The sequence below is a fragment of the Penicillium samsonianum genome, assembly GCF_028829775.1.
Source record: "Penicillium samsonianum strain IBT 33392 chromosome Unknown utg000004l_segment0_segment0, whole genome shotgun sequence".
In the NCBI taxonomy this organism is placed as follows: domain Eukaryota; kingdom Fungi; phylum Ascomycota; class Eurotiomycetes; order Eurotiales; family Aspergillaceae; genus Penicillium; species Penicillium samsonianum.
The window spans coordinates 1,431,084-1,447,289 of NW_026643262.1; the positions used below are offsets into that span (position 1 = coordinate 1,431,084).

A 16,206-nucleotide genomic window follows, 5' to 3' on the forward strand; every position below is an offset into this window, starting at 1 on the left:
GGGAGCGTGTGTTCGAATCACACAGGTGTCGATTTTTTTGTATCCCTCCCTTCACGCGCGCTCTATATAAGAAATAACCCTCGTTAAAATCGACCCCACTATTTTGTAAAACCTCTATCCATAGTTAAAAGAGTCAGGCTTCGTACCCCTCTATATTACAGATTTTGGTTTCTAACCTGGGTTTACCTACCGCCTATATGACCTTTATTATTTATTATTAATTAGCCTTTCTTAGAACCTTCTAAGGTTACTTCCCCCTCACCTGTATGTAAGTAAGTAAGGAAACCTTTATTTATATTCTAGAAGAATTACCTCCGACGACCCTCGATTTTAAGTGACTACATACAGCTCGGGTCATCGATGAACCCGGTGCTCAGCTCACCGGATAGCCAAAAATGTCATATGACTATTGTGCTCGGCTCACTAGTTCCTATAATTAATAAATTGCAGTTAGTTTACCCATTACCGCTTAATTCGAACTAGTTCTAAACTAACTTCTTATTATATGAAAATAATTCTACCATTTTCTGTCAAGAATACTAGTCTTCAGGCTCGCACTTGTTGGTCAGGCAGGTAATCCAGTGATGGAGAGGAGAACGTGATGTATTCTTCACACAGAGACTAATCCTTGCTAAGGGGAAGTCATGGAGAGGGTCCAATTCGTATAGATCTCTCCATTGAATCGTATGCATAACGATGACGATGCTGATTCCATGCATCTTCCATACGCATCTTCCAGGAAGTGTGGTTGTCATACCCCTGCAATGATGAAAGAAACTCTACATACAGAGGTCCTGAGGCTTCAATGGAATGGCCTCAGGTTGTAAAGGATTTCATCCTTTACAGTCTTATAGTTACACTTATAAACTCCTCTATTTAAAATATATTTCTATAACTTCGACTATATTAATAAACCTAAACTATTAATTAAATACCACTATAACTATAATTATCTTTAATTTTGATTGGAATAAACTAATATCTAGCTACTACAAAATAAAATAAGCGTTTATCTCGTTTAGTTATCTAAAATTAATACCCAATAAGCTAGTTTATATAGATAGGTTCGATCTAAAATAGCGAAAAATACTAAGATTATATATTGATTAGTAGCCTTGTAAACGCTAAGAGTTTAGTTTTATATAAATTTAGGTTTTGCTAGGCCTAGTAGGCCCCAACCAGGAGAGATAGAGAGAGATGAGATTAGAATTAAAATTAAAAAAAATCTATCGACACCTGTGTGATTCGAACACACGCTCCCGAGGGAAATGCCTAAGCTTACATTTTTATGCATAGCAGGGCATCGCGTTAACCACTCCGCCAAAGTGCCTTAGCGTCCTTTTTTAGTACTCCTTGTCACGATCTGCTTATTATCACTTGCAAGACATCGTTTGGTTGCTTTATTTCCTTCGTTTTTCGAAGTGCTAATATTCCGAATTGGGAAAGGGGTTTATTTGCACTGTGGGTTAGCTTCTGCTATTTACTCCTCTGGATCTACCACTTGCTCTCTCTCTCCTTCTCCCCATCTTTGCTTTTCTGGTTTGAATGCACTCTTTCTTATTGATTGACCTGGCACGAAACACTCCTAATTCTTAACTATAAACGAATAATCCGGGAGCTTGGGTTTTTCATATGGATTTTTTTTTTTAAAAAAAGGGAAGAAAATCTTAATCAGGTGTTTGTTATAGGAGTAATTCTTATATAGAGCGCGCGCGAAGGGAAGGGGCAAAAAAACGACACCTGTGTGATTCGAACACACGCTCCCGAGGGAAATGCCTAGGCTTACATTTTCATGCATAGCAGGGCATCGCGTTAACCACTCCGCCAAAGTGCCTCGCTGACATAATCGAAGCCTACTGCTGATAATATCGAGCAAACACAGGTCATGGACGGCATTATCATATGACCTAGTTACTACTCGAGCTGGCCACCTATATCAACATATTAATTTTAAATGCATTTATCTTAACCACAACGCCATTGAATTAATTTAACTAGCTGATTTCTCTATCTAGGTATGTCTCTCTTCTATGTCCTAGCATCCTACATATTCCACACGCTCGCCCGGCCCGCGTAGGCGGCTGTAAACCCTCCGAAACCTACTCGCGATATTACATGACATGCGGCAGAGTAGCAATGACCATTCTAGTTGACCATTCTAGTGGATTTATCAACTTCTTGCAATGTTAGGAAATTGACTACCCTCATATACGCATTTTAAATTGAAAGTTATTACAAATCAAGGCACTTTGGCGGAGTGGTTAACGCGATGCCCTGCTATGCATGAAAATGTAAGCTTAGGCATTTCCCTCGGGAGCGTGTGTTCGAATCACACAGGTGTCGAATCTTTTTTCTTCTTTTTTCTTCTTTTTTTTAGTACGACAGACTGCCTCGTCTAATTAATGTGTATGCCATGGCTTGATTCCGGTGAACCAGAAACATCCCGAGATTCGGGCCATCCCAGCTGCAACTTCTCAAAGAGCATAGTTTTTGGTTGCGGAAGGATTGTTACTCGCTTTGTTGAATCAACAATACCTCAGTAGAATACCAAAAAAGAAGTACTTAGTTATAGCATTGTTGTATCGTAGAAATCACTTGTAGAGACTACATCACCAGAGACTCAACACAACACCTTTCCAATATCAAGACCTCCCCGATTGTCACGTCGCGCAGGATACGAATACTTCAAAGGCAAAGACTTGTACAAGTCCATGCATCGAGCGCAAATACTGTGCCTCTTGTCTCTTGGTACGGTGTACCGGATCCCAGAACCCCCAAAGCAATTGACCACGTCGACTCGCTACATGGCTACTAGATGGAGAAACACGTCGGGGACTTCTCTCATGTCGGTGATCACATTTATACGCTTTGCAGATTCGTAGTAGTGCAACATCGGCTCCTAGTTACTAGGGTTATTAGGTCTCTCGGAGAACGAAAAGATAGCAGCTCACCTTTTTGGGAGAGTAATCTCGACATTCTTTGTCATAGAAGGACGAAACCTTGAAAGCATCCACGGCCATTCTCTGACAGCTGAGACAAGATTCTATCTTATTTGCGGGTGATCGAGTATTCGCGTGTCCAGGAACCAAGCAATCGTGTCTGATCGCTGAGGCTTTTTTTGATCAATTCGCGTTTCGTTGCTTTTCATAGGGCTATATCATCGCATGTTAGTTGCCCAGGTGTCTCTGTACACCAACACTGAAAATCCAGGTACTTCGGCCACAACTTCAAAACATACAGTTTTTGTTGCGCAAGCAGACGGTTATTCACATTGAAGTTGACACAACAATACCTCGGTAGATGATATAGTCCCCTGGGTAGGAGATACGAAAAGCAATTGGTTCTAGCAGTGTTTCACGATCAATTGCAATTTTGTTACCCAATGATTACTTTACTTTCGAGACAACATTATTATACAAGTAGGGGGACTACCCTGGTACCAATCTCCTTAAAGCTCTTAGCTGCCAATAGAAACCATCCGATCCTGCAATAATCCCACTATCTATGTAAATGTACTCCGTACACCTCAGTTGACCCCGGAAAGAGGTATGTATGCTGATCCTATACTCCATACTCCGCAGGGATCTGAAAGAACCACAATAATACAAGAGGAAGAACGGTGGAGCCGCTGTACAACCGGCTTTTCAGGGCGTGGAACATTTGGAAATACATGCATGTTGTACGAAATTGCTAGGCTCGACTGTTGAAAAAAGTACTGCGTGCTCTGTAGAGATTCTTATATTACCGTTCTGGGGTTTCAAGCCGAAAAGCCTGGAGTTCTATCAAAGTACTCCTGAAGGCTGTGATCAAGCATGGCTGGGTTTGAAAATCCACTTATATTGACAATTGGTTCCCGCCCCATAGGGTTGTACCATGGTACGGAGTACTCCGTGGACCTCGAAAAAGGGGCCAGATAAATAATCAAGATCACCACTCCATTGAACGAGATCCAATGGCGATGTAACTCGAATCAAAACACGGGTCCGGCAATCACGCTCTTCAGATGTCTCATGATGATGGAGGAAATAAAAGTACGAGAAATACCGTTATCTGAAACACATTTCCCAGCCTCTTTGGCGGTAAGACGGTCTAGACATGAGCTGCATGCGCTGGCTGCGCTGGCTGGCGCCTCACAGTAGTGGTTGGGCCGGGGCTGGGGACCCAAAAGAGGGTCTAATAATAATGATCTCGATGAATCACTTTCCAGTGGAGAAGTGCATTGGGCGGTATTGGTATTGGTATCAATGTCCCGTATTCTGTAACGCGCCGTGTTGTGAATACTGTCAGATATGGGCCAATGGCTGTCCAGCAAACGCCCAATGGCAGAATCAAAGCAAAAGGACACTTCTTATGCCGAGGGAATCACTGTGAACGTGTCTCCGCAACCCCAATGCAATTGTGCCGATGTGATGGAGCCAAACAAGATCGGCGCCAAGAGGATCCAGATGTCCGATTCGACCCGGAGGTTGCCATGGCGATGGGTCAGTGGCGCGGTGACAATACGCGCAGGCTGGCCAGCCCCCCATGTGAAAGGGCCCGATGTGTACGGAGTATTGCAGTTCGGGTATCCATCAATGGAGATGCATTTCTGGGGGGTTTGGAGTGATTGACTAAAGCAAGAAAGAGAATTCAATTGTCAGACATATTGTGCAATTCTAATAGGACAATTCAAATACCGTAGAGAGACAGTAAGGAGAAGAGTGAACCTCGGTGATCAGCGGAGAACCCAAACCGGCAAGGCGGCGTAAACAAATGGGTTGGCATAAATAATCGTGATGCTCGCCAACTGCGCTGGTCTCTTTCTTCTTCTTCTTCCATTCCTACGATCTAACATTCTCCATCTCTTAAGCTTATCTTACCCCCCTCCATTCCAATAATCTATCTATCTCTTGTAGGATAAAAAGAAACTTCTCTTTTTCTCCTCCCCCACCCCGAGAAAGACTTCCCTTTCAAGTCTTTTCTTGTTTAGTCTTTCGAGTTGTTTAACGACAGTTCGAAAGGCATTCGAGAAAAGACGCTCAAAAGTCCGTCAATCTGGACTTTGACGCCCGTGTCCCAATCCCCTTCAGTGTCTTCCCGTCGTCGTACCGGAGTGACGCTGTCTCTGAAACTACTCAGACTAGAGTAGAGGGAGAAGTCAATTTCGATCGTACTTCGCGCGTCGAACGGGAAGATACTCGAGGTTCTGCTCCCCTTCCCGCTCCTGTTCACGGAAAGGAAGAAGTCGAATTCCGCATTCAAGAAGAGCGTCCGCGCATTCAAGAAGAGCACCCCCAGTACCAGCAATCGCAGCAGTACTCGCAGTCGCACTCTCACCAGCCCTCGCACAACTACGCCCCTGAAGTTGAACTTACTCGTGAACGGTATGTAATTGTTTTTCCCTGGTATTGGTTTTGTGATCTTGTGTTTTTTTTACCCCCCAACCTCCAGAGATCCACTTGTGAAAGTGGAGACCTGCAGCTGAACTATCGTTATTTGTTGTGAGATCTCCTATCTTGGTTTAGAGTGATTACGGATTTGGTCGGCGACTAAAATTACGTGTCATCAAAACTTGATCCACTTCAATTAGCGGTGACTGGCTTGTTTTGTTTATATGTTTATGGTACCCGTGCATGTGGGCTGACCTTTCCCAGCTACCCCAGTTACCAACAACCTTCCGTCGACTACGAGGACCGTACTCAAGTCTACGATAAAGTCGTCGAGAACCAACTCGATCTTACTGAAAGAGACTACCGTGAACGTACCTCTCCTTCCTACGACCTCGACGTCTCTTACGACCGTCGTTATCGTCAGCCCGTAGACTCCGCCTACGGTTACCAATCCCAGTCCGTCGACGTCTCGTACGACCGGACCTCCCAACCCCAGACCGACTCTTACAAGGCAGACGACGTCTACCTTCGTGAAGTTCAGCCCCGTGCTCGTTACTCCACCCCGACCCAAGTAAACGTTTCCAAGTCCACTACCCGTGACACCGCCCCCACTCGCAAAATGGGTTACTACGACGACGAAGGCCAGTACCACTCCTTCCGCCGTGGCGTTGAGCGCGCCGCCGACCGTGTCATGCACCCCTTCTCCCACTCCGAGCATGAGGAGTCTCACTCTCACGCCGGTGAGGTCTCTGCTCCCCGTGAGAACGTCCGCATCGTCGAGCCCCGCAACCGCGGCACCGCTGGCGAGACCGTGCCCATCCCCTGCCACTTCATCCGCGTCGGCGACATCCTGATCCTTCAGGGCCGCCCTTGCCAGGTGATCCGCATCTCGGTCTCCCCCCAGACTGGCCAGCACCGTTACCTCGGTGTCGACCTCTTCACCCGCAAGCTGCAGGAGGAGTCCAGCTTCGTCGCCAACCCCTCTCCCTCTGTGGTTGTCCAGACCATGCTCGGCCCCGTCTTCAAGACCTACCGCATCCTGGACCTCCGTGATGATAACCGCCTCGTCGCCATGACCGAGAGCGGTGATGTCAAGCAGGGTCTCCCTGTCATCACCCAGGGCCACCTCTTCAAGCGCATCAGCGATGCCTTCGCTGACGGCCGTGGTTCCGTCCGTGCCCTCGTCATCAACGACGGTGGCCGTGAGCTCGTCGTCGACTACAAGGTCATCCACGGCTCCCGTCTGTAAATTTTTTTTTCTGGGTTTCTCCTAGAGGGGGTCTGGATACGCTTGTCCCTCATCCATGGTGTGATGAATAGTTATTTGTTTTCTTTTCCTTTGCTTGTGTGATTTAATTTTCTTTTGTATGACGATCTCATGTATGCAACTCTTTGTGTACTGGTAAAAACTTGAATGGGATTTATCTGTACTCAATTAGCCTTGACTTCCTTGTAACTAGCTCATAATGCAGAAATCAGGCCCTTGTCCACACTTATTTACTCCGCTTTTTCACTTTTCTAGCTCATATTGAAGTTGGGCAGAAACCCATCTTGCATATACTATTGCCTTGACGAGAAACAAGTTTTCCCTGTCTTTAGCTTTTGGTGTTCCTTTAAGTTAAATATGAAAATGTTGAGAATATTGCCATTCTCTTTCACCGGCGTTGTTGAGGTGAAAATGCAGATCCCGGGATATATATTTCACGGCGTTGAGGTATCCATGGATGTCCGGACACGGCTTCCAAGGTTCCCATTCACTGACCTCTGTCATGTCCGGCCAGTTGTCTTGAATTTTCTATAGAGATGTGTTAACATCTAAATTGAGGACCTGCGAAATTCCTTTTTTGCCATTTTGGGTCTAGCGCCTCAATACGCCATCGCGTAGCCTTCAATGCCACCGACATAAGAGTCTCAATCTCCACCCAGCTACCTACATAGGTATACAGACTCAGCTATGTACACCTGCCCTATCCTATACTTCGTTAAAAAGTTTGCCGAAGAACAATCCGCCGCCGTATGCTCCCTAGCCCGTTTACCCCAGATAAGCAGCCCGATAGGCATAATAGTCATAGCCAGCGAGATCATTGCGGCACAAATGAAAGTGTTCTGAATGCCAAGCGAGCTGATATATGGTGTGTAGACGAACATGATGAGGACGGAGAGGCCGTTACGAACGAAGACAGCCCCAACGAGAGCATCCCCCGAGGATCTGGATATGTTTGTCAGTTTCTCAGTTGTGTCACTGGTGATAGTCTCGCTCACCTCTGGGTAACAGTCCGTGAGGTAGGTCAACGAGGTATCTCCCGTCACAGAGAACCCGAACCCAAAGATGGCATATCCCACCGCGAGAACGATCCATGGTAGAGACTAAAGTAACTAAATGAGCATTTGTCTCAATAGATAGAAGGTAGACAGAATTTACCCGCGATAGACTCAAACCAAAGGTCAAGACCCCAGCAGTAGCCACAAGAGACCCCGGTAGTATCATCCGCAGACGCATTTCAGGTTCAAATATACCACCATTCCGCCGAGCCAACCACAAAATTGATTGGTCATTGAGCGGGCCACCAACGACCGTACCTAGGATTGCACCTATCAATGCGGATAGCATGAAGAGTCCAACTGAGGAGGGATTGAAGGAGTATGGTGGGTTCAGCATAAGGTAGGAAGCAGCAGAGCTTATCACGGCAAACCAGACGAGTAGTAACCCGTATGTGATGGCTGCGTAGGCGACAGCAGGAAATGTAAAAGTATCTTGAAAGGAAGGTAGAAGTGATGTCAGATCGACTCATCGGATTTGGTGATGATTGCCAGACGCTTGGAAATGGGTTGGGTCTAGGGACGATTGACTCGGCCTCTGGGCTGGGATGATTGGGCATTTGGTCGAGATGTTCATGTGAGGCTTTGTGCGGCTTAGATTCTTCGCATTGCTCTTTGATTAAGCGGCCAGTCCCATTTAGGATATATTTGGTTTCCTCGAAGAATAAGCAAACCAGGACTAGGTTGACTGCCAGGAAGATGGCCGTCCACGACCACATCCACCTCCAACCCTGGTTAACCACAATAAACCCAGCAGCAACAGAACCTCCGAATGCCCCTAGACTCTGCGCCAACAAAAAGATTCCATTGAATCGAGTGTGCTGATGAACAAAGAATAGATCGACGATTGTAATCATGACAATAGTCTCGCTGGTGGCACCTCCAATACCTGATAATAAGTTGACCGCTATAAGCTCTCCATCAGAATTAAGAGAAGCCCACCAAATCGCGGTGATTAGTTGAATCAACGAACTCAGCATATACAGCGGGCGGCGTCCGTATTTATGCACGAAGGGGATGAACACTAAACAGCCGACTGCTAGGCCGGCACAGTTCGTCACCACGGCATGGTTCAGTGTTTCGTATGAGATGCCCATCTTGATGTAGGACTCTAATGCGACCTTCAGAATGTCTAGCATCACAAAGGTGAAGAGCACGTACAAGTTGGTCAGACCGAAATTTATGCTTTCGCCATGATGACCAATTGAGGGGATCATTGGGATCACTAGATGGGATTGGATGGAGAACGACGGAAGCTGAGTGTCCTGAATTCAATGTCAACTTGATATTCTGCAATATACGATGTTATGTGATGTTGGATGCTCACCCTCACCCAGTATCACCGTCCCCGGGGGCAGTGATAGATGTTTCTCCGTCTCCTGGGTATGATTTGGTTCCATTCTGTAGCTTAGACTGCATCGAAGGATTTCAGAGTGTCCAGCTTCTGTTGGATACCTCATCTTTGTCACTATTTATAAGTAATTATCCCACATTGAATGATATCGAGAAGTATGGAGTAGGACAATTGACCAATCCGCGGTAATTGCGCGGTGGATCACCCCCGCGTTCGAGGAATTCCCCATGTTCGGCCAATGCGTTAAAGAGACCCCAGAACCTACATCGAAATGTTTATCACGAGGCCTGTGGGCTTATCCAGGTCAAAAATCGGTAGATGAGCTCAGGGTCTACCAGGTCATCTTATATGAAAGGAGCATATGCACTACTAGGCTCCACCTGTCTATTTGCGCCATGTCAACCCCAACCTGGGAGTCCAAAGCCAGATTGCGCACCCGCACGGGGTGTTTCGAATGTCAGCACTAAACAGAAACCTTGGAGCGGCTTAACTGACTTGAGCTAGGTCGCAAACGCCGCAAGAAATGCGATGAGCAAAGACCAACCTGTGAAAGATGCGCCAACCTTGGCTCTGCCTGCACTTGGCCCACATCCACCACCCAACTCATGGATGGCCGAAGGCGCGAGAGACGTCAATGGAGCCCCAAGAGCCCAATTTTATCAAATGAGGATAAGGCTTTGTACACACATTTTGCGACAACCGTGATGCCCCGGCTTGTGCGACCGAATTGTCCGTCGGTTTACAGTGATCAATCGCACATACTCCGACTAGCCCAGGAATTCTCTCCGCTGATGGCAATTATGATTGCCATTGCGGCTCTTGATCTCGGTAACGATACACTCGCGATGCAGCACTACCTGCATTCGTTGCGCAGTCTGCAGGGTTGCATAATAGGTGCTCCCGGCACCGGGAACGAAGATGGCTTATTGGCGACGACGATATGTCTCTGTGTGTTTGAAGTAAGCTTTCTCCTTCCTTATTTGTATTAAGCTCAATGCATCAACCAAGGCTAAGACAAATCAAGAATCTCCGGCCGGATGTGCCTCCAAATATCGGTCTGCATGCGAGGGCTGCTGGCGTGCTCCTTTGGCGACGACGCCCGGAAGAGACCACCCAATCACCGTCACAGCCAGCAGTTGTATTCGAACGAACCTGTGTGGAGTCGCTTTTGTATCATAGTACGCTTATGATGCTGTTTAATCCCTCGCTCGATGTGACAGCAGGCAACATACCTCCGTATTTTGCCTTTGCAGCCAATGATGGACAAGCTGTTCCGCAACCTATCTTGGACGAATCTTATCATTTCTTCATCATGATTGCAAATGTGACGCGAATCGCTCGGTTATCCCGCGATCTAAGTCAAGAAGAACGCCAGATGTGGACACGCCTTCAGAGCGACATCCTGCAATATGAGCGCAAGGACGATACTGATAATTCCATGAGAAGGCTCTACTCACGAGCTGTTCGAATTTTGCTGCTCAAAAAAGATCCCGTGCGAAGAACTACGCAATTAACATCCGAAATAAAAACCCTCTTCCACGAAGGACTGATCATCTTGGAGACAGTAGACATCCAAAATTACCTACTCGGTTATTCTCTATGGCCTGTGGCTGTGCTTGGTGCTGTTGCCGTGAGTGCATCTGAACAGCACGCCATAAACAACAAGATTAGTCCATGGGCTCGCATGAGACGCGGGCAGGCAGTGCGATTGCAAGAGCGACTGATGAATATTTGGGCCTCGCCACGGGAACCCGAAGACATGCTACAGATGCAACAATTACAGTTGTTAATGAACCCTCTTGAATCGACATAATATCATTTGCTACATGATGAATTTATCACTTGGCTAAAACTTCCTCCACAATTAGCGCATGCTGGATCAGCACCTCGTCCTTCTGGCGGCGGCCGATAAGCTGCACGTGGCAGGGTGCGTTTTCGACTTCTTTGGGAAGATCTGAGTTCGATCAGCATATGTAATTATTATGTATCCGGGATAGGTCTTACAAGGAGGATAATATTTCACGTCTCGCACGAACTCGGCATCAGCGGTCTCCTGAGAGGAGCCATAGGGAATGACGCATGCGGGATACTGGATTTTGAGTTAGTGTAAATATTCACAAATGACACAAAGGAAACATACATCGACCAAATTGGCAAGGACTGTGTATACCGGAACACCAAAGGTGTCATGCGGAACTGCCGTGGTCTGGTATCCTGGTCCGATAATCACATCGAGGTGGTTGTCGAGAAACACGCGGCGCATTTTCGCCGCAATCTCTGCTCGGGAGGCGTTCAAGTCAAACAATCCTCGCAAAGTCGGTTCTTCTCCCTTTCCGTCGAGGTCGTACGTAAATCGAAGAGACGGGATCGCCGGCTCGCCAGACCTACGGATATGCTGCAACTGTGTTTGATCCGGGTCAATGCGAAAGAAGCGGAATGCCATATCTGCACCAGCTCCCAAAAATTCGATCTGTTTAGATAGATCCACAATGTGGTGACCCGCATTTCCTAGCTTCTCAATGGCCGTTCTGAGAGTGCGCTGCATATTGGGGTGCAGCGGAGTTTGGGGATCTTCCGGCAAGACTCCGATTGTGAGCTGCGTGGGCGCTTTCACGGGCTGCATCCAAGGGAATCCTAGAGCCGTGTCGTCCATATCATCGGACGGTGCATTGAAAACCACTCGGAGAAGCATGTCCGCGTCGCGAACAGAGTGGCACAATGGTCCTGCGCTTGGAGCAATCCCAGTCATCCCTGGTCTACCTGCACTCGTTTGCCCAGCATACGGTACGCGACCGACACTAGGCTTGAAGCCCACGGTACCGCAACACAGTGCTGGGATGCGAATCGATCCAGCAATATCAGTCCCAATTCCTAGGATGGATCCACGCATGGCCACCAGAGCTCCTTCGCCTCCACTGCTGCCACCGGCTGTGAGGGTACTTCTGTGTGGGTTCCGCACACGTCCAAAGACATTGTTGTGCGAGTCCGCGGTCATCATTGTCTGGGGCACGTTGGTCTTCACGTACAGCACTGCCCCTGCTTCCAGAAGGATATCTACCAAGACAGAGTTCTGGGTGACGGGCTCGCGATCCAGGAAAGACGTAAACCCGAGAGAAGTCGATACACCCTTAATATTGAAGGTTTCCTTCATACTAATCGGAATACCGTGAAGTGGTCCGATAGGTCTTCCAGTAGTCTTGATATGTGCGTCTAGCTCTTCCGCTCTAACCAGAGCCTCTGAGAACATGGTCTCCGTCAAGCATGAAGTCAACTGTTGCGCAATGGCAGCACGCTTGCAGAAGGCAGTAGTCACCTCAATGGCGCTGAGCCCTTGGCTGGCAAGCTTGTCTCGTAGCGACGTTGCATCGGGAAGCTCAGTAATCGCGAGCTCTGCTTTACTAAGGATGCCACACTTCGACGAAACATCGAGGATTTCCAGCTCATTGTTATCAACTTGCTGGAGGATCTCTGCTGTGAGTCGCCATTCAGTGGGAATTTTGGCGTCTGCCTCGGCCTGTTTGGCAGCACATTTGTCTTGCCAGGTCAGGTTGGCCATATTGTTCAGCTTTCAAAAAAGACTTGAGGTAAATGGATGGAGAGCGATGTGAAGAGTTGAGAGTGACAAACAGGAAAGCGGGGAAGCAGGAATCTGATATTTAACTCGAGATTAGGGACATTATCGTTTCATTTATACCTCATACTCCAGTGGGGAGGGCGAGGGATAGACCAATCAAATACTTTTGCGCCGTAAAGGTAGTCCTAGAGGATTCATCCGGCACACGGCAGCTGCATCGGGCTCCGGGCTATATTTTCTTTTTATTGAAATCGCATAAGAGGGCACCAATCACCATGTGCAGTCAACCATTAAAATCCAAACACGCGAACCGGCTATGTCTACACCATCCAAGAACGCGGTCCAAACGGCCATCGACCAATACATCGATTGCTTGGCGGAGCCTTTACGAATATTAAATCAGAAGGTAAATTCCCGACTTCTGTACAACTAGCTTCTTTCTCATAGTAACCCATAGTAAATCATAGATTCACGAAACTCCGGAACTGGCGTACGAGGAACACGTTGCCCACGGCGCCATCTGCGACTTCCTCCAATCCCAGGGTATCCAACCAACGCGCCACGCCTACGGCCTCAGCACCGCTTTCGAGGCCAAAGTTGGCAATGGAGATGGTCGCTGTGTGAACTTCAACGCCGAGTATGACGCGCTCCCTGGAATTGGACATGCGTGCGGTCACAACCTCATTGCGATTTCCAGCATTACCGGCTTTTTAGCTCTGGCATTTGCCATTCGCCAATTTGGAATTCCTGGCTATGCCCAGCTCCTGGGAACCCCGGCTGAGGAAGACGGCGGCGGAAAGATAGATCTGATTCGCTCGGGGGCGTACCAGAAAGCGGATGTGTCTTTGATGATGTATGACAGTTCCATTGTTTTGACCTCAAAGAACAAGATATAAGCGGACTAACTAGCGCAGCCATCCATTATCCGAGGAAGAATTCCGCAAAGACGTCCTTGGTATCGCCGGTCGCTCCTCAATTGCCTGCTACGACATCACAGCAGTCTATCGCGGCGTCAGCGCTCATGCATCTGCCAGTCCATGGGAAGGAGTCAATGCCCTTGACGCTCTAGTCACAGCCTACAACAGCATCTCAATGCTACGCCAGCAGATGAAGCCTGATGAACGAGTTCACGGGGCAATTCTCGAGGCGCCCACCGTCACCAACGCAATCCCCGAGCTCACGCGCACCAAATATTCGATCCGCAGTCCGACTATGGATGGGGCACGAGCATTGGGAGACCGCGTACGGAGGTGTCTGGAATCAGGTGCTCTTGCCACCGGGTGTACGGTGGAGCTTGAGGAAAATCAAATATTTGCCGATTTAGTTGTGAACCCGCCATTATGTGAAAGCTTTCAGGAATGTATGCGCGAGCAAGGGGAACACATATTGGCTAATGATGAGATTCTGATGCCGGGGTCCACTGACCAGGGCAACGTGTCGCAGGTTATCCCGGCCCTGCACGGCCTTATTGGGATCCCGGTAAGCGATGGGGCTAAGAACCATACGCGGCAGTTCACTGCGGCAGCTGGCACGAGCGTTGCTCATCAGAGAATGATCACTGCTGGAAAAGCCATGGCGATAACGGGGTGGAAGGTGCTGGTGAATGAGGAGTTCTACGGCAATGTACGCAATGCTTTTACCGAAGTGAGAGGGGGAATCAGGACTCGTTCGTAGGTTGTCCGGGTGTTATCAGTATTTGCCTTCGTCTCTACAATTCCACAGACACACGGCCAATCAGCGGTAATTGCGCTTCGGGAAGAACCGAGCTTTCCCCGGATTTGGTATCATTTCAATCTTTGAGTTTAGAGGTACATAACATATCCAGTATGTAGCTATTTACACATGGAGATAAACATAAAAGATAACATAAATACAATGATATCTCTCCCTTCTAATAATTCTTACCCTAATAATTTACATACCACCATGACATCCATTGACCCTGAGACGAAATCATGTCCCCAAGAGGACCCAAAACGAGAGACTTCTCTAGGGAGCGTCACCAACGTCTCCCCCGAGGAGTCTCGCCGAGTACGAAGAAAAGTAGATTTCATTCTTCTACCAATACTTGGATTCTGCTATTTTCTTCAGTTCCTGGACAAGCAAACACTGAGCTATGCCAGTTTACTGGGAATGATTGAAGACACACACCTAGAAGGCACGCAATTCTCATGGACAGCCTCGGTGTTTTACTTTGGATATATGTTCTGGTCATACCCGACCATGTACTTGTCAGTCCGTTTGCCGATTGGAAAGTATCTAGGTGCCACCGTGTACGTATTGCCTCACTTGCGAGATTCCGTGAAATCAGGCAGAGAAACCCAACTAACAACCACATCCTGTAGACTCGTCTGGGCCGCTGTCCTTATGAGCCATGCAGCCTGCCACAACTTCACAGGCCTGGTAATCACTCGATTCTTCCTCGGTGCCCTCGAGGCATCCATCGCCCCGGGATTCTCCCTGATCACCGGCATGTGGTACACACGACGCCAGCAGCCCCTCCGGTACGGGCTGTGGTTTGCAGGTGGTTCCATAGCTTCCTTATTTGGAGGGCTACTTTCCTACGGCATCGGACATATCGACAGCGGCCTGGCTGCGTGGCAATATTTGTTCCTGATTTTCGGCGCAGTGACTGCTCTATGGGGGGTCATCATGCTTGTCTTTCTCCCGGACACACCGTCCAACGCCTTCTGGTTGACCACCGACGAGAAATCGACCGCAATCCACAACATCATGGCTGATGGCCAGGCTGGCGTGAAGGGCTCCTACAAGATGTCGCAGGTAGTCGAAGCTCTACGAGACCCAGTGACCTGGTTCTTAAGTCTATATAGCTTCTGCGTGAACATCGCCAATGGCGGCCTCACAGCCTTTGGGTCACTTGTCGTGCAAGGATTCGGATACAAAGGTCTCCAAGCCCTCTTGATCCAAATGCCCACGGGCGGCGCCCAGCTATGTTTCGTGATAATAAGCGCCGTGCTGTGCTCGTCAATTCCTAACATCCGTACGCTGACTATGATGGCACTTGCGCTGATCAGTTTGTTGGGAATGGTGCTCATGTACGCTCTGGAGGAAAGCAACCAAGCTGGCCGCATGGCGGGTTTCTGTCTCAGCTTGGCTTTCTCGGCCAACATGCCGCTTGCCATGTCGTTAATCACCAGTAATGTGCGCGGGCTCACCAAGCGGGCAGTGGTTAACGCAAGTGTTTTGGTGATGTATTGCGTGGGAAATATCATTGGTCCCCAGTTCTTCAGTGTGGCTGAGGCACCGAGGTATAGGAAGGGTATTACGACTAGTTTGATTGGGTTCGGGTTGGGATTTTTCTGGCTGGTGTGTCTGCGACTATATTTACAGTGGCAGAATAAGAAGCGAGCGAGTGAAGTGGCATTGGATGTGCCGCAGGAGGTGCTGCTTCTGGAGGATCGGACTGATTGGGAGACTCCGGGGTGTCGATATGTTCTATAGGAAGACTGGAGGATACTCGGTTTTGTAGGGGTTGCATGGTGATTGTCAACTCTGTGCAATATTTTGTTGTATGTCCAGTAAAAGGCAATTTCTACCACTATAGGCATCGAAAATCATATTCGATTACA

At 48.1% G+C, this 16,206-nt stretch overlaps 6 protein-coding genes across 6 annotated transcripts; 4 read left to right on the forward strand and 2 right to left on the reverse strand.

Moving 5' to 3' along the window:
• Positions 1–4,289: 4,289 nt before the first annotated feature.
• hexA (putative Woronin body protein HexA) lies at positions 4,290–6,865 on the forward strand (the record flags this gene model as incomplete). Its single annotated transcript, XM_057280184.1, has 3 exons — positions 4,290–4,481; positions 4,993–5,363; positions 5,634–6,865. The coding sequence occupies 3 exons, from the start codon at positions 4,290–4,292 to the stop codon at positions 6,616–6,618; spliced, it is 1,548 nt and encodes a 515-aa protein (XP_057134444.1). The 3' UTR covers positions 6,619–6,865.
• A 471-nt stretch (positions 6,866–7,336) lies between these two features.
• N7471_007466 (uncharacterized protein) lies at positions 7,337–8,905 on the reverse strand (the record flags this gene model as incomplete). Its single annotated transcript, XM_057280185.1, has 4 exons — positions 7,337–7,341; positions 7,406–7,736; positions 7,792–8,090; positions 8,158–8,905. 4 exons carry the CDS (start codon positions 8,903–8,905, stop codon positions 7,337–7,339), a joined length of 1,383 nt encoding a protein of 460 aa, XP_057134445.1.
• A 532-nt stretch (positions 8,906–9,437) lies between these two features.
• Positions 9,438–10,855, forward strand: N7471_007467 (Zn(II)2Cys6 transcription factor; the record flags this gene model as incomplete). The annotated part of the gene is made up of 3 exons (XM_057280186.1): positions 9,438–9,498; positions 9,547–10,001; positions 10,067–10,855. The coding sequence occupies 3 exons, from the start codon at positions 9,438–9,440 to the stop codon at positions 10,853–10,855; spliced, it is 1,305 nt and encodes a 434-aa protein (XP_057134446.1).
• A 25-nt stretch (positions 10,856–10,880) lies between these two features.
• Positions 10,881–12,598, reverse strand: N7471_007468 (putative general amidase; the record flags this gene model as incomplete). The annotated part of the gene is made up of 3 exons (XM_057280187.1): positions 10,881–10,996; positions 11,047–11,131; positions 11,183–12,598. The coding sequence occupies 3 exons, from the start codon at positions 12,596–12,598 to the stop codon at positions 10,881–10,883; spliced, it is 1,617 nt and encodes a 538-aa protein (XP_057134447.1).
• Positions 12,599–12,932: 334 nt separating this feature from the next.
• On the forward strand, positions 12,933–14,290 carry N7471_007469 (M20 family metallopeptidase; the record flags this gene model as incomplete). The annotated part of the gene is made up of 3 exons (XM_057280188.1): positions 12,933–13,022; positions 13,084–13,469; positions 13,531–14,290. 3 exons carry the CDS (start codon positions 12,933–12,935, stop codon positions 14,288–14,290), a joined length of 1,236 nt encoding a protein of 411 aa, XP_057134448.1.
• A 252-nt stretch (positions 14,291–14,542) lies between these two features.
• N7471_007470 (uncharacterized protein) lies at positions 14,543–16,078 on the forward strand (the record flags this gene model as incomplete). The annotated part of the gene is made up of 3 exons (XM_057280189.1): positions 14,543–14,647; positions 14,708–14,889; positions 14,962–16,078. 3 exons carry the CDS (start codon positions 14,543–14,545, stop codon positions 16,076–16,078), a joined length of 1,404 nt encoding a protein of 467 aa, XP_057134449.1.
• Between the last annotated feature and the right edge of the window lie 128 nt (positions 16,079–16,206).